At 45.4% G+C, this 25,738-nt stretch overlaps 2 protein-coding genes across 10 annotated transcripts in view; one reads left to right on the top strand and one right to left on the bottom strand.

Annotated features, from left to right (window-relative positions):
* LOC132389230 (NACHT, LRR and PYD domains-containing protein 3-like) overlaps positions 1 to 25,738 on the top strand; it is a 221,234-nt gene that overhangs the window by 27,875 nt on the left and 167,621 nt on the right. The gene's annotated exons all lie outside the window — the stretch shown is intronic.
* LOC132389231 (zinc finger protein 229-like) overlaps positions 1,293 to 25,738 on the bottom strand; it is a 137,700-nt gene continuing 113,254 nt past the window's right edge. For 2 of the 7 annotated variants that reach the window (XM_059961723.1, XM_059961725.1), the window contains exons 2-3: positions 11,441 to 11,592; positions 1,293 to 3,989 (exon numbers count right to left, since the gene is read on the bottom strand). In XM_059961723.1, the coding sequence (XP_059817706.1) occupies positions 2,082 to 3,287 (1,206 nt within the window). In that variant the 5' untranslated portion in view covers positions 3,288 to 3,989; positions 11,441 to 11,592 and the 3' untranslated portion in view covers positions 1,293 to 2,081. Of the gene's footprint in view, positions 3,990 to 11,440; positions 11,593 to 13,062; positions 15,611 to 16,764; positions 16,884 to 25,738 lie in introns of those variants that run through there. The other 5 variants (XM_059961718.1, XM_059961722.1, XM_059961724.1 and 2 more) reach the window with 5 other exon arrangements.

Genomic DNA, 25,738 nt, shown 5'->3' on the forward strand with positions numbered 1-25,738 from the left:
ATAAAACTCCAGTTCGGCCACACTTCGAGTACCGTGTCCAGTTCTGGTCGCCTCACTATAGGAAGGATGTGGAAGCATTGGAATGGGTACAGAGGAGATTTACCAGGTTGGTGCCTGATTTAGATAGTATGGGTTATGATCAGAGATTAAGGGAGCTTGGGCTTTACTCTTTGAAAGAAGGAGGATGAGAGGAGACATGACAGAGATGTACAAGATATTAAGAGGAATAGACAGAGTGGACAGCCAGCGCCTCTACCCCAGGGCACCACTGCTCAGTATAAGAGGACATGGTAAGGGGAGGGAAGTTCAAGGGGGATATTAGAGGAAGGTTTTTCACTCAGAGAGTGGTTGGTGCGTGGAATGCACTGCCCGAGTCAGTGGTGGAGGCAGATACACCAGTGAAATTGAAGAGACTACTAGACGGGTATATGGAGGAATTTAAGGTGGGAGGCTATATGGGAGGCAGGGTTTGAGGGTCACCACAACATTGTGGGCCGAAGGGCCTGTAATGTGCTGTACTATTCTATGTTTTATAATCAATACATTATTTCAGATAGGACAATCCATACGAACCATTCGGATATAATATTACAGGATTAATAAGCAGGAACAACTCCCCCAATAGATAAAACCATTCCAAACACATACATTCCTCAACCAGTGGAGCACCTCACCACAGGCATTGTTTGTGTCATCAGTCAGACAACCGAAAGATTTTCTCTATCAATCAGCTTCCAAATGTTGCTACTCTGTCATTCGTTGCCACGCCCCGCTGATTCCCTTCTCCTTATCATACGTTCTTACCCCGACCGTCGTCCAGAGCCCCAAACTCTGCCCTGTGCAGACCCGCCTCTGGTTTCTGACCCTGCTCCGTTGAACATCCAAACAATGGTTTCGCATTCTGCTTTCAGTCTTTAGAGGAGAGTGTGTTTTCAACAACACTTTAGAAGCAGGGGAAATGACCCATAATGTGGAAATGAGTCATGAATAAGGAGGGTAACTCCCAAATTCATTCTTCCTCAGCTCAGAGATTTCAGGGGTAAAGAACATCTCAGACAGAACTGCAGTCAGCTCAATTTCTTCAGTCTGCAGAAAATTCAGGGAAACCTCTTCACCCACAGGATGGTGACTGTTTGGAACCCATCACCACAGGGAGAGCAAGAGGTGAACAACAGGGGAGGACTTAAAAGGACTGTCCTGGAACAGAATCACAGGCAGGGTCCAGCCGGCATGAGTTGACCCTCCACTGTGCACAAGGTGTGTTATAAATTCATTACGTACCGGAGACAGAGTTTAAAATAGAACTGATTTATTTGTCTCAGAACCAGAATATTAAACTCCAGTCCCATTAAAGATGAATGTGCAGCAGAAGAAATTCCTCCCATGCCCAGTGATCAGGGTGCAGAACTGGGTGTGGTGAGCAGCAGCAATAATTGCAGAGTTCAGCACCAACAGTCACTCTCCAAATTGCATTCAGCAACAGTGATGGACAAATATCCAGCATGCAGCTTATTGAAACTTTCTCCCCAGTGTGAACCCGGTAGTCTGTCACAAGTATAACAATGTTTAGGTTACGACTATAGCAAACAGGGATTTGGATTGTGGGTCTGTCCAATGAGAGAAATGTTCCTTCTTGTGAGTCTGGAAGAGAGATGTTCATGGTCTTTTGCTGGGGAGAGATGAGAAGATGCGAATGGAGAGAGTGGGCTCTGTTTCTTTTTTTTTGTTTTCTTTACTAACCCTATAGTCAAAGTAAGAATTATAAATCTCAATTGTTTAATCACATATTGTGTACCGTTTGTTATTTCGGGGTACAGTACTGATTTGTAACAGGTGACACATCACGCAGCATCCACCCAAATGACATTTCTTAAGTTTGGCCGGGCTGGGGCCCGGGGCAAATTAAGCTATATCAAGCTGCTAGCTAAAGTGAGAGTTACATAAGCTTAGATTACTTAGTGAATCACTTCCCACATTCACCGCAGGTGAACGGCCACTCCGCAGTGTGAACTCGAAGATGCACATTTTGGTTGATTTGGCTGAGAGAAACTTTTCCCAAAGACTGACCAGTTGATCGGCCTCTACTCAGTGTGAACTCGCTGGTGTCTCTGTAATTGAGATGACCGAGTGAATCCCTTCCCACAGTCTGAGCAGGTGAACGGCCTCTCTCCAGTGTGAACTCGCTGATGTACCTTCAGATGCGATGACTGAGTGAATCCCTTCCCACAGTCTAAGCAGGTGAATGGCCTCTCCCCAGTGTGAACTCGCTGATGTACCTTCAGTTCAGATGAGCAAGTGAATCCCTTACCACAGTCTGAGCAGGTGAACGGCCTCTCTCCGGTGTGAACTCGCTGGTGTACCTTCAGCTTGGATGACTGAGTGAATCCTTTCCCACAGTTTGAGCAGGTGAACGGCCTCTCTCCAGTGTGAACTCGCTGATGTACCTTCAGTTGGGATGACTGAGAGAATCCCTTACCACAGTCTGAGCAAGTGAACGGCCACTCCCCAGTGTGAACTGACTTGTGTACCAGTAGTTCGTGTGACAGAATGAATCCCTTCCCACAGTCTGAGCATGTGAATGGCCTCTCACCAGTGTGAACTCTCTGATGTCCTTTCAGATTAGATAAGCAAGTGAATCCCCTCCCACAGTCTGAGCAGGTGAACGGCCGCTCCCCAGTGTGAACTCGCTGATGTAACTTCAGAATAGATGACTGAGTGAATCCCTTCCCACAGTCTGAGCAGGTGAATGGCCTCTCTCCAGTGTGAACTCGCTGATGTACCTCCAGTTTTGATAACTGAGTGAATCCTTTCCCACAGTCTGAGCAGATGAATGGCCAAACCCCAGTGTGAGCTCGGTGATGTCCCTTCAGTTGGGATGACAAAGAGAATCCCTTCCCACAGTCTGAACAGGTGAAAGGCCTCTCCCCAGTGTGAACTGACTTGTGTGCCAGCAGGTTGGATGACCGAGTGAATCCCTTCCCACAGTCTGAGCAGATGAACAGCTTCTCCCCAGTGTGAACTCGCTGATGTTCCTTCAGTTTAGATGACTGAGTGAATCCCTTCCCACAGTTTGAGCAGGTGAACGGCCTCTCCCCAGTGTGAACCCGCTGATGTATCTTCAGTTTATCTGAGGAAGTGAATCCTTTCCCACATTCTGAGCAGGTGTATGGCCTCTCTCCAGTGTGAACTCGCTGATGTTTCTTCAGGTTAGATGACCAAGTGAATCCTTTCCCACAGTCTGAGCAGGTGAACGGACTCTCCCCGGTGTGAACTCGCTGGTGAGCCATTAGGTCAGATGACCAAGTGAATCCTTTCCCAGAAATTCAGCAGTTGACCAGACTCTGCCCGGTGTGGTGTGAACTAATTGGTGTGTCCACTGGTGGGAAGACCGACTGAACCCCTTGTCACACACAGAACAGGTGAATGGCCTTGCCCCAGTATAAACTTACTGATGTCCCTTCAGTTGAAATGTCCAACTGAATCCATTCCCACTGTCTGAGCAGATGAACAGGTTCCCCCCCACCACCCCCGTTTAAAATGGCAGGCATGGCAGTCAGTCTGATGATAGAGTGAATCCCTCCCCACAGTCTGAGCAGGAAGGATGATCGAGTGAATCCCTCCCCACAGTCTGAGTGGGAAGGATGACCGAGTGAATCCCTCCCCACAGTCTGAGCGGGAAGGATGACCGAGTGAATCCCTCCCCACAGTCTGAGCAGGAAGGATGACCGAGTGAATCCCTCCCCACAGTCTGAGTGGGAAGGATGACCAAGTGAATCCCTCTCCACAGTCTGAGCAGGATGTATGACCGAGTGAATCCCTCCCCACTGTCTGAGCAGGAAGGATGATCGAGGGAATCCCTCCCCACAGTCTGAGCAGGAAGGATGATCGAGTGAATCCCTTGCTCCACTTCTTAAATATCTGGACAGAGACAGCAAAACTGGCGTGTAGTGTTCGAGATTCCCGTAGACAAATTCCTTGTCATTTTTAACCTGTAAAAAGATTTACAGAATCAATCAATGGGTGTAGGACAACATTTCAGATGAGATCACTTGAGCTGTCATGGTGTGATCTGGCAACACACTCTTACAATGAAGTTCAACCCAAGTTGCAGAGAGAAATCATCTTCTGACTGGGCACAGTGCTGGTATCTGGAATGACCATCAAATTCTCTGATGCTCTTCCTGTCTCTATAAGAATGGGGCACTTCTGCCATCTCCAATCTGTGACCTGGCTCAGTTTGACTCTCTCCAATGGTATTATTCACTGTTCCCACTGAGCTGCATGGTTTCCTGTTCCCACAGTAACTGAAACACTCTCACACAAAAAGCCAGCAGTGCATTCCATGCACCCAGCAGTCTCTGTGTAAAAAAAAAGTTACTCCTGACATCCCCTCGGTATCAATTTTCAAGCACTTTAAAACTCTGCTCTCTTGTGTTAGCCATTTCAGCCCTGGGAAAATAACCTCTGGCTATGCACACGATCAATGCACCTCATCATCTTATACACCTAAAAAAGCTCTTAACCAAAAAAAAGGACATTTTACACATTATACGTAATCGAGTTAATCTGCACTCTCACACAATCTGTGTAGCAGGCCTGTAATGGGTAATGAAGGATTTTCTCACCAGAGCTTTTGTACATTGTCCATATGTGGTTTGCTTGCTAAACTATGCTTCAAAAAGTCAGATTTGCAAACATCACTCCACTTCTTCCCACTTGCAAATTCTCCAGCAACTTTTGCATCTCCACAATACACACAGGTAACACCAGTTTCTATATTGGACATAAATATTTCCCCTGAACCCTCCTGAGGAATTGAGGATATATAAACAAAATCATTTTGAACCTATGAAACCTCTGGCCAGAAGAATAATTGGGACTGAATAGGAATTTTGAACTGATGTGAACTCAGTTTTCAGCATTTAGCTAAGACAGGCTCATTACCAGTTCTCTGAGGCTTGCAGAGAGACACACTGAGAGCTGATAGCATTATACATTGTACTCATGTTTGAGTAAGTGGAGGAGGACTCCCTGATAAGGACAGGAATGAACTTGTTTGTTATTAAATCAGGGCCTTGCAAAGGGAATAACTGACAAGGACGAGACTGTACATCCATCTGTAATTAAAACCTTGATTTAGTAAACTCTCAATTCTAAGTAATTAAGTTTTGCACCAACAGACTTGGGTGTACCAGTTCGAACAACATATTGCAATAGTAATGTATGGGCTTACTATGTACTATGTACAGGCTGTAACCTGACTAAGTCAGTCCACTTGTAGACAGTGGCAGTGCTTACGTGCCTACCCTTTGACAACTGGGTCTCAATCTCCTGCAGAAGAATGCACAACAAACTGTGGTGATGATAAGAAACTGGACTCCCGAGTTTTAATTGGACTCAACTTTTAACATTTGTCATCACGAACAGGATCCCAATACAGGGAGTGCCAAGCAGACGGGCTGAGTAAGCGGCTGGACCACTCTGGGGACTGCAGAGACTGACCGGGTGCCCAATAGGTATTTTACCTTTTGTCACTCTCCGTTACTTCATTTGGAGGTACGGTCCCTCACCCAAGGCTGATTGCTTAGCTTGACGGGATTGGGAAAGAATCTGTCGAGAGGCTCGTATAAGGAAGGCAAAATTTTGCTAAGTGGGCATGTGGCAGTACCAGGTAAATTTTACTAAGTGGGCAGGAGGCAGACATGCCAGATAAATTCATTAATTGAGCAGGAGGTGCCAGCCGGGTAAAGTTACCTGATCGATAATTGAGCAGGAGGCTTTGTGCTGGGTAGATTACTTAGAGGACATGGGTCAATTGCAGTCGATTGATGCGAGTGGGCCAGGAGCAGCCCTACACAATATGTCTGAGAGTTTTCCAGGCAAGGAAAAAGATTTTCAAATGTTGAGTGCAGCGCTGAATAAGAAATTGGGGAACAAAATGTGGCCACTGGGGGGGAAGGGAAACTGGGATATTACATCATGAGAACAAACAGTCAATTTGATATGGAAAAAGAACTGTGGAAAGAAGTGGAAATTGTTGAAAGAGAGTGAAAGGAAAAGCAGATATGAAGTGGAACAGTATATTATTAGCAAGTTGGAGTAAGAATGCATGTGACAATGGGGTAGAGGTATGTACTGCAAAGATTGGGAGACACTAAAAGTGAAGTGTGAATGGGTGGATGTGCACCGAAAACGAGAGCAGGAAAAACAACGTAAGCAAACCAATGCCGGCCCAGATAGGAGAGAAGGGCAGGAACGTCAGACAGACAGACAGACAAACGTACTTTATTGACCCCGAGGGAAATTGGGTTTCGTTACATTCTGATAGGGAAACAAGGGATCCCAAACCCATGTCTGTCATACCGACCCTGCTTGAGGACAGTGACCGTGATGAGGAGTGGGAACCCCCCCGTACCTCTCCTACCTTACCAGGGGCCAAGTGCACCCACTGCCCCCAACCCCAACGATGGCCGCTCGGGTAAAACAGCAGGACAGGGAAGTGGGGGGGGGGGGGTGCCACTTTACCATGAGATCCTGAAAGGGAATACAGAGGTTTATTCCGAGACAGGGAGGGAAGAATCCAATAAAACCCCAGAGTTAATGGCTCCACAAAGACAATTCCCACCCGAATGCTGCCCAATCCACGAGCAGGAGAAGGTACAGCCCTCAGTGATACCTGTGTATGCACCCTGGAAGCCTCAAGAAATGATAATGATCATGAATCAGGCCCCAGATTCCAGCGCAGTGTGTCCGCAATACAAAAATGTTTAATGCGACTCCACAAGATTTATTCAGTCTCTGCTGCATGATTCTCTCAGCTGCTGAGGGGAGGAAATGTAAGGCAGAATTGAGATACCAAACCTATCAGGAGTTACAGGCGGGAATCCATAATGAGAATGAACAGACAGACCAGATCATTCAAGCCTTGGAAAGGGCTCTCCAGCAACCTGTAAACATTAGTAAAGTACTTGAATGCAAACCTACCCCTGGGGAATCGGGACCAGACTATTGGGAATGATTTGTGGCCTGCTATGGCACTTTCACAGGAGACCAAGCCTTTAATAATGGGAATCTGTCCCCCCAGTTTAATGCCCTACTGTTCTATCGCTTACCAATATAGATAGCCAACACGATTAAAAATAATATGGACTGGCCTGGCAATGACCGAAATCGAATGCGACGAGCTTTGACATATCATTGCGACCCGACTTTCGAATCCCGATCAACCTTGAAGAGAACTAATATTAAAGGTGAATATGTTCAGTGGAAAGAAGGATGCGAGTGGGCTATATCTGGGGATCAGAAGAAATGAAAGCTACCACGGGACAGGTGGGGAAGACAACCCGCTTAGAAATGGACAAGCAAAGATGCTTCCTACTGTGATTTCCACCCCTCAGGAAGAGCCCAATGTAACATTGCAAGTTGCTGGAATTCCAGTTCCATTTATGATTGATATGGGGCAACCACAACCACTCTCGATCAGGAAACAGTAACAGAAAAGGGATTCCAGCTATCAGACGCTACAATCACTCTGTCTGGCTTTGAAGGCATAGCATGTACGTGTTCACATAACCAGCCTCTGCAGGTGGAATTCCAGGGGAACAAGTGTGAGGTTTCATTCACAGTCACCACCAGTCGGGGGTGTCATCTCGTAGGGAGAGACGCTCTGTCTGTTGGAAGTCGAGAGCCTATGCACAGACAATGGTATCACCCTGCAACTAGCGAACAACCAACAGCTTCCCCAATTTCTGAACCCCCCCCCCCAGTAGTGGGCACTTAATCTGGACTCCACTGAGTTTGAACCCCACCTGCCAGCGGCCGACCCTCATGTGATTCTGTGCTTTGACACTAGGGGGTGCTCATCTGAGGAAAGCCATATTTATGCACCCCTCGAGGGACAGAAGTTCCCTTTCACGGTGCTTGGACAGGTTAAAGGAAGAGAGGGCAGCTCATTACCGAAGTTCTGGATTTCCTTTTGCGACAGACAGGACTGGTGGCTGCCCATACCAGCATCAGGGTTTGCCCTGGGTTCCCTGACTACACCCTGACAAAACAAGCCTCCAGCACGAAAGGAGACTGGCAAGATTTCCTGTGGGCCATCTCTGATACTTGAAGGAGTCGGAAGTGAAGACGGGACATCTAGTAAAACTCTCTTTTAATATTGACAAAACCCAAGATGTTGTACCACATCTCTGGGCAATTTCAGGCCATGAAGTCGGCCGCACCAACTGCCCCCTGTCTGGATCACAGTGAAAGAAGGACAGACTCTCCCATCCATTCTGCAATACCCCCCCAAGCCTGAGGCAACTTTTTACGAGGATGGAATCTCTTCTGTGGATCCAGCAGGGAAACGATGCGATAGTGACGGACAGTGAAGTAACTGAACAAGCCTCTTTTGAAGCAGCTGTCTCTACCCAGAAGGCTGAGCTGTTTGCTTTGACTCGTGCCTGTATCCCAGGAACAGACAACAGTGGGAACGTTTACACAGACTCCCGTTAGGCATTTGGAATTGTACATGACTACGGGGCTCTCTGGGAACATGGGGATTCCTGTCTTCCTCTGGCCACCCCATTAGTAATGTCACCTTTGTAAACAACTTACTCACCATTCTACAGCTACCTCGAGTTTTGGCTATTATTAAATGTGCAGCCCACACCTGCATGTCTAACCTGGTCACTACAGGCAATGCTTTAGCAGGTTAGACAGTGAAAAGTGCGGCACAATCCTCGGTAGTTGTAGTCCGCTCGGGTTCCCGTCAAGCAATCCTCCGTGACTCAAGCAGAACGTGTTTGCCAGACATGAGGGAGGTGCGTACTTTTCAGGGGGACGCCTCTAAGGATGAGCGCAAACTGTGGTCCCAGATGGGGTTCCAGAAAGACCCCGATCTAGGTTTTTGGATCACCCCAGTGGGACAGGTCTGGGTTCCTACACAGTTTTTACCAACATTGGTCAATTATGTAAATAACTGTACACACTTGGAAAAGGAGGGAATGGTTGGTATCCTGAACCCTGCACACCGGATACGACTCCCTTGACAGGTGAAACTTTTTCGTGTCTACAAGTTGATTTCATTGAATTGCCTAGAGTACATTGCTACAGATACTGCTTAGTTATTATAGATGTGTTTAGTAGATGGGCTGAAGCTATTGCAACTACCATTAATACTGCTGTGACTGTTGTGAAGGTTTTATTACGGGAAATAATTCCCAGGTACGGCCTGCCAGAGATGCTGAGCTCTGACGATGGCCCACAATTTGTGGTGAAAGCAAACGAAGGGGTATGTAACAAACTAGCTATCCAGCAACAATTCCACTGTGTATACCACCCACGGGCCACTGGCAGTGTGGAAAGAGCCAATGGCACTCTGAAGAGTAAACTGGCCAGACTAACAGCGGAGACTGGACTCACTTGGTTGAAGGTCCGACCAGTCGCCCGATTCCACATGAGGGTTACCCCACAGGGGAAAACAGGGTTGTCACCAGCTGAAATCATTTACGGACGGCCCACGAGGACACCCTGGGAACAAAGTCTCAGGATTAAAGGCTAAATGAATAAGAATAAGGAACCTTGGTTCTCGAGGGAACTCTGATAAAGAAAAAGAGAGATGTATGACATGTATAAGAAACAGGGAGCAAATAAGGTACTGGACGAGTATAAAAAGAGTAAGAACATACTTAAGAAAGAAATCAGGAGGGCTAAAAGAAGACATGAGGTTGCTTTGGCAGTCAGGGTGAAGGATAATCCAAAGAGCTACATCAGGTATGTTAAGAGCAAAAGGATAGTAAGGGATAAAATTGGGCCTCTTGAAGATCAGAGTGGTCGGCTTTGTATGGAACCAAAAGAAATGGGGGAGATCTTAACTTTTTTTTTGCGTCTGCATTTACTAAGGAAACTGGCATGGAGTCAATGGAAATAAGGCAAACAAGTATTGAGGTCATGGAACCTATAATGATAGAAGAGGAGGAGGTGCTTGCTATCTTGAGGTGAGTAGATAAATATCCAGGACCTGACAGGGTATTCCCTCAGATCTTGAAGGAGACTAGTGTTGAAATTGCAGGGGCTCTGGCAGATATATTTAAATGTCGTTATCTATGGGTGAGGTGCCAGAGATTTGGAAGATAGCTCATGTTGTTCTGTTGCTTAAAAAAGGCTCTAAAAGTAATTCTCGAAATTATAGGCCTGTAAGTTTGATTTCGGCAGTGGGTAAATTATTGGAGGAGTACTAAGATATAGGATCGACAATTATTTCGATAAACAGGGTCTTATTAGGGAGAGTCAATATGGCTTTGTGTGTGGTAGGTCATGTGTAAGAAATCTATTAGAGTCTTTTGAGGAGGTCACAAGGAAAGTGGATGAAGGGAAGGCAGTGGATGTTGTCTACGTGGACTTCAGTAAGACCTTTAACAAGGTCCCGCATGGGAGGTTAGGTAATAAATTGGATTAGACATTGGCTCAATGGGAGAAGTCAGAGAGTGGTAGTGGAGGATTGTTTCTCTGAGTGGAGGCCTGTGACTAGTGGTGTGCCACAGGGATCAGCGTTGGGTCCATTGTTATTTACCATCTATATCAATGATCTGGATAATAATTTGGTAAATTGGATCAGCAAATTTGCGAATGATACAAAGATTGGAGGTGTAGTGGACAGTGAGGAAGGTTTTCAAAGCTTGCAAAGGGATCTGGACCAGCTAGAAAAATGGGCTGAAAAATGGCAAATGGAATTTAATACAGACAAGTGTGAGGTATTGCACTTCGGAAGGAAAAAACAATGTAGAACAGATAAGGTAAATGGTGGGCACTGAGGAGTGCAGTAGAACAGAGGGATCTAGCAATAATGATACAAAATTCCCTAAAAGTGGCATCACGGGTAGATAGGGTAGTAAAGAGAGCTTTTGGTACATTGGCCTTTATGAATCAAAGTATTGAGTATAAGAATTGGAATGTTATGGTGAGGATGTATAAGGCATTCATGATGCCAAATTTGGAGTATCGTGTGCAGCTCTGGTCACTGAATTACAGTAAGGATACTAATAAGGCTGAAAGAGTACAGAAAAGGTTTACAAGGATGTTGCCGGGACTTGAGAAACTGAGTTACAGAGAAAGGTTGAATAGTTTAGGACTTCATTGATTGGAGCATAGAAGAATGAGCGGAGACTTCATAGAGGTATATAAAATTATGATGGGTATAGATACAGTGAATGCAAGCAGGCTTTACCTACTGAGGCAGGGGAGAAAAAAAACCAGAGGACACAGGTTAAGGGTGAAGGGCAAAAAGTTTAAAGGGAACATTGGGGGGGGGGGGGTGGCTTCTTCACAACTTGTTCTGACAGAGGCATAACTGGTTCTTCTGGGCTCATTCTGTCTCACTCCCAACTATTTCCTACCTTCCTTTGCACAGGTATGTAATGTCTAAAGGACTAGTGTTTGAGTAAGCGAGACTCACCAAACTTTCTCCTGATTGAATCACTGGAATCTCCGAGTCAGATTGGTTTCTCTCCAATCAGTGCTCTCAATCCTCGGGCTGGTTCACTTGTTGCTGTTCCCTCGACTTCAGTCGTGGTTTTTCTTCCAATAAATCTCTCACTGCAGGTCTAACTTTAACATGAAAGATAATGAAGCACATTAACAATACAAAGGAGGACCAAACGTTTCTACTTAATGTACTAGGAGCAACACTCACTGAAATTTAAACGTTGAAGGCAAATATACTGATCTCAGTTGTCCCTCACATGTCACAGAACGATATGGGATAAGAAGGAGCCATCATTCAGTCATGGTAAGACATACGACACAGGAACAGAAACAGGTGATTCAATCCATCTGATCTGCCCACCACTCAACCATGGCTGATTTTCATTCCAACACCATATTCCTGTCTTCCTCCTGTAACCCTGAATCTACTTAGCAATCATGAGTATATTAATCTCTGTCATAAATATTCCCAAATGGCAGCCTCAATCAGACTCTGTGGCAACAAATTCCATAGATCAGACATCTTTTGGCAAAAAAAAAATTCACAACTGAATTTTAACAGGAAGCATCTTTATTCTGAGACAGTGCTGTCAGATCACAGACTCTGTGTCTAATGGAAACATCCTCTCCATGTCCACAGTATCCAGGCTTTTCAGCATTCGGTAGGTTTATTAACCATACATCCCTCCACCACCCCCACCGTCCCTCTGAACTCCATTGAGCACAGGTTCAGACCTATCAAATGCTCCACCGATCATTCCTGAGATTACTTATGTAAACCTTGTTAGCAACAACTGTACTGAACACATTTCCAGGAATAACAGACAAATTGGTACCAGGATAATTTAAAGGGAAACGTTGTGCTTTCTTTACAGTTCTACTATCACATGTGCTGGCGCGTGGCCAAGTGGTTAAGGCGTTGGTCTAGTGATCTGAAGGTTGCTAGTTCGAGCCTTGGCAGAGGCTGCCTGTGTGTCCTTGAGCGACGACACCGGTGCCAAGCTGTATGGGTCCTAATGCCTTTCCCTTGGACAATATCACTGGCTGAGGGGAGACCTGCAGAGACTCTAACGGAGGCCTATAAAGTATCACAGCCATTTTCATTTCCAGGTTAAAACAGGTCCATTTCATGAAATATAAACAAGAAATAAAAAGAAACTGGAATTACCAGAAACACTCAGCAGGTAAGGAACAGCTTACAATACAATTCAATTAATAACATTTCATCAGAATGACTTCAAAAATTTTCAGTTTTTAGTGCAGATCTCCAGCACAGCTGCCTGAGTTCCACTGAGTAACAGTGAGGGGGGATTTCCAAACTCAGGGTCTATTTCTACTGTTGTAAACACAGAACAGCCCATTTACTCACAGCCTCTCCCTGTGAGGATGGAATGGGAACTCATCCTCTCCTCAGATTGTCAGTCATTGCTTCCAAAGGAACTCCAGAAACAAACATCTGATCCCAGACCAGAAATACTCACTCAACTCCTCACAAGCCCAAACAGCTCGTTCCCCGGGTCCATTTTACCTGGATCGAAAACTATGATATTCCAGGACCAAACTCAGAGTCACACAGCTGAATCTGCCACTCACCGACACTAAGAGTCTCACACATTGTCCCCACATCTCACACTGGGTAGTGCAGTCGGGATTTCCCCACATCCAATGTCCAGCTGCTCAAAATTTCTGCATTGCAGGACGATCATCCAGCCCCATCTGTAGAAGCTCAAAACAAAGTCAAAGCCAAAACACCAACAGTTCCATTTGCCTGGATCACAGGATTAGAGCCCAAGCACCAACTCTCCCAGTACTCTTTGCTGCCAGTAAAATGCTGCACTGTGCCAGTCCATCACTGATCATAAACTAGCACCTCCACACCAATGCACAACAGAACTGGGACCTGATGACCCTCCGGCATTTCAGCTAACAATAACCGATACTGGAAATGACTCAGCGAGGCCAAAGGTACAAAAGTACATTTCACGATGAAGACAAGGGTTAGAAAAAGTTTGCTGATATATAACATTGAGGAGGTGGGATACAAGGCGGACTGAGGATGACCCAGATGGTTAATGTATATCACTGAAGCGGGGTTGGGGGGTGTGAGGAGACTGGACAGAGGTTGAACAAGATGAACAGATGGAACCAGGTGGGAGAAGGGATCAAGGACAATCACTGATTGTCCTCCAGCAACACATAGGTACTGAATGAATAGTACATACTATTGTACAAATGATTCTAAAATGACAGAATTAGCAAAAATAACAAGAACTTTGCCAGATATACTTTGACCCTCACCAAATTTTTATCAACACAGCATAGAAAGTTTCCCATCCGGACACCTCACGCTTTGCATGGTAACTGCTCCGCCCGTGACTGTGAGGAACGGCAGAGACCTTTGGACCCAGATCAGCACATCACAGAAACCATCCTCCCCCCTAGACTTCCCAGTCCCTCGGTAAAGCAGGCAGTGAAATCAAAGATCCCCACAACCTGGGACGTTCTCCTTTATCACCCACCCCAGTCCGGGAGGAGACACAACAGCCATAAAGCTCCAGGACAAATGTGAGGAGCCTCAGGAAGCGAGGCGAGTTCGGGGAAGTTAATGGGACTCAGTGGCCGACATCAGATTTCCCCAACACAACATGGAGGATGCGTGACCACCCACCTGGAGATTGTGAACATGCACAAAGAGATCGTTACATCTATGGTTAAATGGGAGGGGCAAATGGGATCACGTGACCAGTGGGGTCTAGCACCCCAGGCATAGACTCCAGCTTCCCAGCATTCTGTGAAAATAAACAGACGCCCCTCACATCTCCTCTCAGCTTAAATGTGTCAGACATTTCTAACCCCCAGGAAAAAACATACCCTCTGTCCACTCTATCTATTCCTCTCGTAATCTTATAAACGTCCATCCAGTCTCACCGCAGCCTGCACCGCTCTGGAGAAAACAACACAAGTTTGTCCAGCCTCTCGTTATAGCTCATGCCCTCTAATCCAGGGAGTATCCTGGTAACCCTCTTCTGTGCCCTCTCCAAAGCCCCGACATCCTTCCGAGAATGGGGGTGAGCAGAACTGTATGAAACACTCCAGTTGTGGTCTAACAAGTTTTACAAAGCTGCAACACAACTTCCCGACTTTTGAACTCAATGCTTCATCTAATAAAGACAACCATGTCATTTGCCTTCTTAACCGCCCGATCAATCTATGCAGTCTCTTTCAGGGAGCGATGAACTTGGAGTCTAAGATCCCTCTGATCATCGACATTGTTCGGGGTTTTGCATTTAACAGTGAACTGTCTCATTCATTCAGGGGTGCAGTGCTACCAGAGCTCACCGGAGCGCCGCTCCGACACCTCTGGAAAAAAGTCAAAATAAGCAAGTACGGAATTTAACAACCCCGGATATTAAATAGAGGGAATTTTACGGAAGCGGGGTTTGGAAAATGTTGGCTGTTATTAATACCACTAATAACATTAAGATATTTGATCGTTTTTTGTGAAATCCTGGAGCTGTGACTGCTTTTTATTTAGGTATTTGTGAAATTCCTTCTCCCTCGACCCATTGTCCTAGGAAGCTGGGAAATAGCTGGACACGAGTCTGAGCATTCTTCTGCTCTTTCCAATGGGTACCATTGGATACCAGGAAGGAGCTATATTCAGCAAGGAATGAACATGGAAACCCAAGTTTAAAAGTTGAAAACAATGAAAGAAAAATTCACTGCTTGCTTATCTTCGGTCTGACTTTGATCAAATACACAAGCTAATCATCCAAAATCCTCTTCTACACCTGGATAAATTTAGTTTTGTTTTCCAAGCCAAATGGAAAAAAAAAGACATTTCTAGGCTTTAAGCTAGTTTTACATCATTTCAACTATTATATCATTAATAGCAGATCATCCCCTTGGCCTCGCTCCACCAACTGCAGCTGATTGGAAAGAGGCTCTTTTTCTCATTGTGATGAAAGGAAGAAGAATAATTTAGTGAGGCAATGACGAGACAAAACACATTTCCAAACCTCCCAAATGGTTGCTCTCCTCCCCTGTTAACATTTATGACTTTCTATTCGTATGACAATCTTTTCTATTCGTATAGATGTGATAATAATAAAGATTTAAGCTTGTTTAACTTTTTATATATTTAAAGACTAAACAGTGCCTGTAAAGGTCAAACCATGTAACACCCGTCATGTGAGGATATTGTGAGTATCGACACTCACAGGTACACTTCCTGTCCAACCATTTCTCTGAGAGAAACAGTAGGAGGCAGAGTTGCGAACGGTAGGAGGCAGAGCTGCTTTTGAGACTAATATTCAGAAATATTCATGGCTTTAAAATAGTTTATCAGATGTTCTTTTTTCATACTTGATTACTTGGTTCCAATTTAGGGGTTAAAAGAGTAAAAAATGAATTGCTTTATTTTTGTTATTTTTATACCTCTGAGGAACACTGCTAAGTGCTGCGGGCCCTGCCGTCTGCTCTGACTCAGTTGTATTAGTAAGGCTACATCTGTGGTGGTCCATGGATTACTCGCCAATCCTAAAGGAAATTTTTCTCACCTACAACCCTTTGACTTCTAAGCAATCAAAGTTATTTTACTTGCTTGATAATTATATTCTATGATAATCAGTTGTGCAACTGTGTAATATTTTGTCATATTATTAAATTAAGTATTATATGTTTAATTGTACCAGTTATACACTGAAATGTAGTGAGAAGCTGTAATTTTGTTAATGTCTTAGCTATCACTATATTTCTGTGGAGCTCTGAAATTCATATATTCCTTTCATCTGGTTTATTGCTTGACATTACAAGAAGCCCTGTATATGTCACACCCAATTTGTGTACCTACTCATTACACGAATGGGGCAAGGAAGTTGCCCAGTAAATGAAATGAGCAGGTACACAAATTGGATATCACAAACTAGGGGTGATTAATAAGTTCGTGGCCTAAGGTGGAAGGATTCAATTTTACAAAACTTAGCAATTTTCAATTATCTGAAACAGAAATACCACAAAAGTTATTAACTTCAAACTTTCTGCATAATCACTCAAAGAGTTGAACTACACATGCAGGTACCGAGAGCTGTATAACTTCAGGCCTTCCAACTTAGGCCACGAACTTATCAATCAAGCAAACTCCCGCACCCCCCACCCCCCACCCCCACAGCTCCGGCAGCTAAAAAATTACCACTTCAGCCCTGCTCCTCAGCCGTCCGGCAGAGCTCGGGCCAAGCCCTTTCCCAATGCAACCGGCCCCCGAGTTACACAACACCGGGATCATTCCCTACTCACCCCTGCTCGAATCGGAGAACCGCCAACAACAGCGGCAGTCGGCACCGCGCATGCGTTCAGCAGGCGTTTCTCCGCAGCGCCACGGGTGGCCGGAGGTCTGCACATCGTCGCCGAAGGCCGGAGATCGGCACAGCGCAACCAGCGGCTGGAGATCCCTACAGCGCCACCAGTGGCCGGAGGACCGACGGACAACGGAGAGGTAAATCACAAACGCGACAAAGTCTGCAGATCCTGGAAATCCAAAGCAACATAAACAAAATGCTGGCCGAACACAGCAGGCCGGGTAGCAACGGGAATGGAAATCGGAATGAAAATGTTTGGACACCGAAAAGTCCCGCTCGGAGCGGATAGTTCAAAGCTTAATTTATTATCAGAGCAGGCGTCCATAAACAACTCTTGAATTTTTTTCTTCTCCAGAGAACCACGAAACAAAAAAAGAGCAAGAAAGTCGTTCACAGAGAAAAATCAAACTTCCACCCCATCCCCCCCCCCCCCGGATCAAGAAGAGCGGGATCCTAATAATCAAACCCCAAAACCCAACCCTCCGCACAAAAGTGAACAATAATATCGACCCCCGATATAAAAAAAACACTCGTACCCCGCACAACTGCCGGTGTCACCAGTGTCGAGGCGGCCGCACCGGGAGCAGCGGACACAACGAACGACCCCGGAAGATTCACAGGTGAAGTGTCGCCTCACCTGGAAGGATGTTTGGACAACGGAGAGAGTTCGGCCGTCCGGCCCTGTCACTGTGACACCCCGAACTCCACATCAAATCCGTCCAAACGAATCTGGGCGAACTTTAATGACCAATAAATATAATTCCTCTCAGCGATCAGCTGTCTGAATGATTCCCTGACTCTGAGAGGAAGGGGTATCTATGGTCCACACTGTCAGGGTGTTGAGTTTACCAGGAGACAAAGACTGCAGGGACGAGAGGTTTTCTGTTGACTAATACACTGTGTGTGGACCCCGCTGGCAATTCTGGTGTTGTGACCCGAATCGAGACAAACACCACGCTGCCCACTCCACCAACAACACGGCACAGCCGGACACATAACAGGGGACTTTACATCTCACAACACTGGATTCAGTGATGAAACCCGTGATTAATGTTGTTGTCCCACCGAAATAATAAGAAACACCCATTTTGGTGCGTTTAAATACGAGCGCTCCCCTACAGGTGACGTCACAGCTCCCCCCCCCACTCGTCTGACGTCACACATGGACTCCCCACACCGGGATTTGCCCTCACGTGCGCGGTGTCTTACGTCACCCACGCGCTGCTGTGCTCGAGCTTTATCGGTTGAACGGCTGGGCTAATAATCACGTGACCAGCCACTCCCCCACCGCTGTCAACAGGGGATTCAGGCGCTGCGCTATTCCCATTGGTGCGAAGCGATGTCAATCACCGGTTACAACCAGTCGCGAAGGCGGACAAGCCGAGTGGGCGTTACCCCACCGAGTTCGTCTCCCGCTCAAGCGCCGACCGCCTCCTCAGAGCGGAGAAAACCTCAAAGTAAATGTCCACTTTCTGATTTATTTCCATTTCCCTCCGAAGGAAGTCTCCTGCGGCTGGAGTCTGATGTATCGCTGAGAGGTAGGAGGAGACCGCTCAGATGTGTGGAGACCGAAGGGATGAGGAAATGAGGACTGGGCAGAAACATGTGGCTGAGATGGGACAGCAGCCGCCATCTTGCTGATGGTTAGAGGGGCTGAATGGCCTCCTGCTGTTTCTCACTTGATGTTGCAGTGTTCCTGTCCAGCAAGGCTCCGGAGGAATGTGAATAAAAATTAGTGTTTATAAACACAGATCTGATTTAAATGAAACGTGAACATTTCCTGTTTGGGTCTGAATTATGTTTTGGACCTGGATGGGAATCGAGCCGGTGACTCTGTGACTTGGAGGTGGAGGGAAAGGGATCGGGGAAGATATGGTGTGGAAAAATAATCATGTATCTGGGGTAAATATGGAATAATGTGGGGAATGCAGTGGATGGGTTTGGCAGCGTGTGAGGGGCGAGGAGCGGATTCGCCGGTTCAGGAGGGAGACCCTCCACCCGACACCTGATCCCGTTTCCAGTTCATGTTGTTCCGCAGATCGGCAGCATCTGCGGGTCACTGTTCTACGTGTACATGTAGCTTCACCTTTCCCCGTTCAGACAAGTCAGTGAGATCCGGATCTGTCACGTCCTCTCTTTGTGGGTGGACAATGTTTATTTCTCTGCAACACTTTCTGTTGTTTCATTCACTGTTTTGAGGTGCTGAAGGGCTGCCGATGTTTTTGGGTGTCTGACCCGTTTATGTGAAAATTTAGCCTTTTGTATTTATCTGCGCTTCTCATAAATGTGTAAAGTTTAGTTCAGCTTCACTTCAGAATTTCTAAAGCAACACCCAGTCAGTCAAATTGCTCCACACAATTAAGATAGCTTATTACATTTTTTTTCTATTTTTGTACTATATATATATGTATATTCTTATTTTAAATCACAATTGTTAAAAACTATTGTTATGAATTAGTTTCTACTACTACCACAGCGACAACAAATTTCATGTCATATGCCGGTGCTATTAAACCTGATTCTGATATTGATATGGGAGACCCACCACCGGTCACCTGTTCCCAGTTACTGCAGATCGTAATGTGAGATTGAAGCATTTTCCATATATTTGCTTTCCACATAAATGACAACAGTTCAGTTTCCTTCTGAGGTTCTAGAGCAGAAGCTCAGTCTGTCTAATATTTCCACCCAATTAAAATGGGAAATTTGTTTATTATCATCATGTACTGAGCTACAGTGAAAATCTTGCCTGATGTACCATCCACACAGATGGATACATTTCAACAGTACATTGAGCTGACATACAACAAAATAATCACTGTAGCAAAGCATTGTGGCTGCAGAGAAAATGCAGTGCAGATAGACATATGGTGCAGGGTCACGTCGAGTTACATTTTGAGGTTGAGTCCATTTTATCATTCATTTGGCTTATAGCTGCAGACAGGAAGCCATCCTTCAGCCTGGTGTTACGCACTTTAAGGCTTTTGTATCTCTCCCCCGATGGGAGAGCGGGTTTTGCAGCGAGAATGTCCAGGTTATGAGGGTCTTTGAGTACATGGCCTGCTTTTCCGAGGAAGGGGAAGTGTAGGAAGAGTCCATGGAGTGGCGGTTTGTTTCTCTGATGTTCTCTGCTCTCCAAAGTTCTCTGCAGTTCCTTTGCAGTCATGGGCAGAGCAGTAGCCAAACAAAGGCGTGAAGTATAGACAAGGAGCTCAGAGACCTCGGCCTTCACCCTGCCTTGTGTAGCTGAATCCTGGACTTCCTGTCAGATCCCCAGCAGGTGGTAAGAGTGGGCTCCATCTCCTCTGTCTCTCTGACCCTCAGCACAAATAACCCACAGTGATGTCTCTTTGGCCTTCTCCTTTACTCTCTGTGCACCCATGACTTGTGTTGCCACACACAGCTCCAATCTGCTATTTAAATTTGCTGACAGCACTACATTGATTGGCCTAATCTGAAATACTGATAACAATCAATCAAATGCCTTCTGACAAGGCTCGGTCCAAACAAACTTTTCACCCTTCTTCAGGAGATTGGTCAGAGGAAGAGCAATAGCAGCAAAGTTCTTACGATAATATCCATCCATTCCCAGAAACCTTCTAAGAGCCTTCTTAGCAGTCAGAATAGGAACTTGAGAAAGTGCCTGGACTTTTGCCAGAACAGGAGCCAACTTGCTTTGACCTACAACATAGCCAAGACAGGTCACAGTGGCATGGCCATATTCACTCGTAGCCAAGTTAACTGTAAGGTTATCCTAGGAAAGCCTGTGAAATAGCTTTTCTGCTCCAGAGATATGCTCTTCCCAAGTGTCCCTCCCTGTAACTAAGTCATCAATATTGGTATCTGTGTGTTCTAACCCTCGAATTACAAAATCCATCATTCTCTGGGATGTTCCTGGAGCATTTTTCCTTTCAAAAGGCAAAACATTGTATTCATACAACCCAGATGGTGTCACAAAGGCAGAAATTTCTCTACCACTGTCCGTCAATGGAACACACCAATACCCTTTCAACAGATCAATTTTTGTAAGAAATTAGCTTTTCCAACCTTATCGATGCAATCATCCACTCTAGCGACAGGATAGACATCAGTTTTTGTTACTGCATTTACCTTTCTACAATCAGTGCAAAATCTAACACTACCATCATGTTTGGGCACAAAAATGCAGGGTGACGCCAATCTCATTTTGAAGGCCTAATAATACCATTCTCCAGCATATACTCAATTCCCTGGTCAGCCAATTTACACTTTTCTACGTCCATGCGAAGTGGGTGTTGTTTAATCAGATTGGCTTGACCAACATCTACATCATGTACTGCGACCGTGGTTTGCTTGGGAACATAGGGAAATAAATCTTTAAACTTCAGAATTAATTCCTTCAGCTGTTGTTGTTGCTTTGGCTGCAGATGAGACAACTTGTTATCAATGTTTTCTGGAACAACCGAGTTCATTAGCCTAACTGGGACCATGTTTGGCTCGTGAAAGGTCTCAGATGAGTCAATTGTTTCATTCTCAGGGTTGCCAGTTTCATTTGTTTTGACAACAACACACACAGATGGTACCTGCTTGTCAAAAGAGGCTTTATCATATTTATGTGTACCACCTGTGTTAGTTGGGTGTTTTAATAACATAATTCACATTATTAATTTGAGAGACTATTTCATACGGTCTATTGAATTTCACCTGAAGTGGAATCGTCAAGATAAGGCAAGCACCTTACCTCCCACCTGGTATTTTCTTTCGCGAGCCCTGTTATCAAGCCAACACTTCATTTTGTTTTGAGAAATCTTTATTTTTCGTCTCGCTAGACTACAGGCTTGGTGTAGTTTATTTTTGAACTTCAAAACATAGTCTAACGAGTTAACATGTACATCCCAGCAATCCACGGTTCCTTTTAACAAGGTCAAAGGTCACTCTGCGACCAAATACAAGTTCAAATGGAGTAAAGCCCAGTGATTCCTGTACTGACTCTCTTTCTGTGGACAAAATCAAATGTATTCCTTCATCTGGACAAAAGCAAAAGTATTCCTTCATCCCAGTCTATTCCATTTTCAACACAATATGTCTTAATCATTGTTTTGAGGGTAGAATGAAATCTATCTAAAGCCCCTTGTATGGTACGCAGATGATGCAATTAGTTTTGCTCCCAGTTCAGAAACTACCTGCTGGAATAGTCCAGATGTAAAATTACATCCTTGATCAGACTGGATTTCTTTAGGCAAATCGAATAAACTGAAAATCTTGGTAAGAGCCTTCGCCACAGTTTTAGCTTTAATATTTCTGAGAGGCATTGCCTCTGGGAATCTGGATGCAGTACACATAATAGTTAGCAGATACTGATGGCCAGCTTTAGTCTTTGGCAATGGGCCAACACAATCCACTACAACTTTGGAAAAGGGTTCACCGAATGCAGGTATAGGCCACTGGGGCGAGCTCATTAGGTTTACCCACAACTTGACAAGTGCCTTTTGGAAACTCTTATTCAGTGTAAACATAACTTTATGAGTTAAAGCAAACCGGTCTGCTAATCCAGCAGATTCCTGCATAGTGGCAGCATCATTTCCATCTAAATACGTCTTTATGTCATCAGGGACACACCTTCTGAATTCTTCAATTAAAACCAACTCTTTCAAGCTGTTAAAATCATCATTTACATGTTCAGATGTGCACCAGCGGTCAATGCACACAAATTTCTCATAAGCAAATTCCACATGTCTGGTTCACAGATTTCCTCAAATTTCTAAACTTTTGCCTGTCTGCTTCTGGGACTAACTCGTAAGCTCTGAGCACAGCCTGTTTCACTGGGTCATAATGTGTGGTGCGTGACCATGTGGTTAAGGTGGTGAACTAGCGATCTGAAGGTCATGAGTTTGAGCCTCAGCTGAGGCAGCGTGAGTGTCCTTGAGCAAAGCACTGAACCACACACTGCTCCTGCACATTTATAGCCCAGTGGCGATGATTGGGTCAGCATAAATAAGTAAATAATAAGCTGCTTCAGCAACTGTCAAAGCAGAATAGGCTTGCTAAGCCTTTCCCTTAATTAGACTTTGTAAGAGAATCTTCTTTCTGCTTTTCTGCCTCTCCAGCCTGAAATTGCCTCTGCCTTTCCGGAGCCTCCATCTTCAATTTTTCTAACTTGTACTGGAGCTCAAGCTCACGAGGTTTACTTTCAGGAAACTCCTCCACTTTAAACACACCCTCAGATACATAATGTTCAGCTATTATCCTCTGCATCTGCGCCCTCCTGATTGTCAATTTCACCTTAGCAAGTATTAACATTTTAGCAATACTCAATAACTCAATCCTTCTGGTGTCCTCTAATGCTTGAGAGGTTCACACTTCCAGATATCTATCAACATCCATTGCTGCTGATTTTCCACACAGAAATAAATCAAAAGGGATTTATCCAATGAAATCGATATTAAATCAATCCTTAAATTTGTTCATATCCCAGATGCAGGCCCCATTTTGTTATAAACCATAACACTTTAGAAACGAACCAGAGGCAACAGACTACTCCCAGTAGCCACACATTTTAATTCCACGTCCCATTCCCATTCTGATATGTCTATCCATGGCCTCCTCTACTGTCAAAATTAATCCAAACTCAGGTTGGAGGAACAACACCTTATATACCGGCTGGGTAGCCTCCAACCTGATGGGATGAACATTGACTTCTCTAACTTCCGTTAATGCCCCTCTTCCACTTCTTACCCCATCACTGACATATTTCATTGTTTGCATGTTTTCCATGTCTCTCTGGTGCTTCCCCCGCACCTTTCTTTCTCCTGAGGCCTCCTGTCCAATGATCCTTTCCCATCTCCAGCTCTGTATCACTTTCGCCAATCACCTTTCCAGCTCTTAGCTTCATCCCATCACCTCCAGTCTTCTCCTATCATTTTGCATTTCACCCTCCCCCCACTACTTTCAAATCTCTTTGTATCTTTCCTTTCAGTTAGTCCTGACGAAGGGTCTCAGCCTGCAACGTCAACATTTCTTCTCCTTATAGATATTGCCTGGCCTGCTGGGTTCCACCAGCATTTTGTGTGTGTTGTTTGAATTTCCAGCATCTGCAGATTTCCTCATGAGTATTATGTGTATAAATCTGTAGAAATAAACTCCCAAACTATTGAGCTCGGGGGATCAAGGCTTGGAGTCTTGAGATGGTAAAGTATGAAAGTTCAGTTCAACTACAGAATAGGTGATGAGAGAGAGATATTTGTAATCCAGGATAAATGTTGAGAGAAGGCGATTATGTCATATTCCACAGGTTTCATGGTGGTAAAACGAGACCAACAGTCTCTGTAGATTTTATGTCATCCTTCCAAATCCACATACTAATTATCACCCGATGTGACTTGTCATAAGGGGTATCATCTTCAAGTGAACTACCACACCACAGCCAGGCAAGAGTTAACACATAAGTGGTCTCCACAGGATATCCCAAATCAGATCCACTCCTATGGATCAAATGAGGTGACAACCACACATTCGATGTACGGTGAATCGATAATTTGTCCACCCTTGCGGGCAAAGTAAAGTTACAAACAGTGACCCTTGACTACTAGTGCCCTGGTTTCGATGCTTCCATTTTTCCTCCTTTGTCTCTGTCTGTCTCTGTGTGTTTGTGTCCTCGGTTAAAACTAAACAAGCTGCACACAATGTAAACAAGCTGCAAATCAGACTGATTTGTCTTTTTAATCTCTCCCTCTCTCTCTCTTAAAATGAAAGTCCACAGCAAACAAAACCTAGGGATTCATAACAATGGCCACTCCTCATTGTGAGCTGACAGGTGTGCCAGTAGGTGGGATGACTGTGTGAATCCTTTCCCACATTCTCAGCAGGTGAACGGCCTCTCTCTGGTGTGAACTCGCTGATGTCTCTGTAAGGTGAATGACTGAGTGAATCCCTTCCCAGATGAGCAGATGAACGGCTTCTCCCCAGTGTGAACTCGCTGATGTCTCTGCAGGGTGAATGACTGAGTGAATCATTTCCCACATTCTCAGCAGGTGAACGGCCTCTCCCCAGTGTGAACTCGCTGATGTCTCTGTCGGCTGGATAAATTAGTGAATCTCTTCCCACAGACTGAGCAGGAGAACGGCCTCTCCCCAGTGTGAACTCGCTGATGTACCAGTAGGGTAGATGACCGAGTGAAACTTTTCCCACATTCTGAGCAGGTGAACGGCCTCTCTCCACTGTGAACTCGCTGATGACTCTGCAGGGTGGAAGAGTCAGTGAATCTCCTCCCACATTCTGAGCAGGTGAACGGCCTCTCCCCAGTGTGAACTCGCTGATGTCTCTGTAGGTTGGATAAATGAGTGAATTCCTTCCCACAGTCTGAGCAGGTGAACGGCTTCTCCCCAGTGTGAACTCGCAGGTGATTCTGTAGGTTAGCTAACCGAGTGAATCCCTTCCCACAGACTGAGCAGGTGAACGGCCTCTCCCCAGTGTGAACTCGCTGATGTCTCTGTAGGTTGGATAAATGAGTGAATTCCTTCCCACAGACTGAGCAAGTGAATGGCCTCTCCCCAGTGTGAACTCGCAGGTGATTCTGTAGGTTAGCTAACCGAGTGAATCCCTTCCCACAGACTGAGCAGGTGAACGGCTTCTCCCCAGTGTGAACTCGCAGGTGATTCTGCAGGTTAGCTAACTGGTTGAATCCCTTCTCACAGACTGAGCAGGTGAAAGGCTTCTCCCCAGTGTGAACTCGCTGGTGACTCCGTAGGTGGGATGACCGAGTGAATCCCTTCCCACAGACTGAGCAGGTGAACGGCTTCACCCCAGTGTGAACTCGGTGATGACTCTGTAGGGTGGATGACTGAGTGAATCCCTTCCCACATTCTGAGCAGGTGAATGGCCTCTCTCCACTGTGAACTCGCTGATGTCTCTGTAGGCTGGTTAAATTAGTGAAT

The sequence above is a fragment of the Hypanus sabinus genome, unplaced genomic scaffold (genome assembly GCF_030144855.1).
Source record: "Hypanus sabinus isolate sHypSab1 unplaced genomic scaffold, sHypSab1.hap1 scaffold_505, whole genome shotgun sequence".
NCBI classification, from domain to species: domain Eukaryota; kingdom Metazoa; phylum Chordata; class Chondrichthyes; order Myliobatiformes; family Dasyatidae; genus Hypanus; species Hypanus sabinus.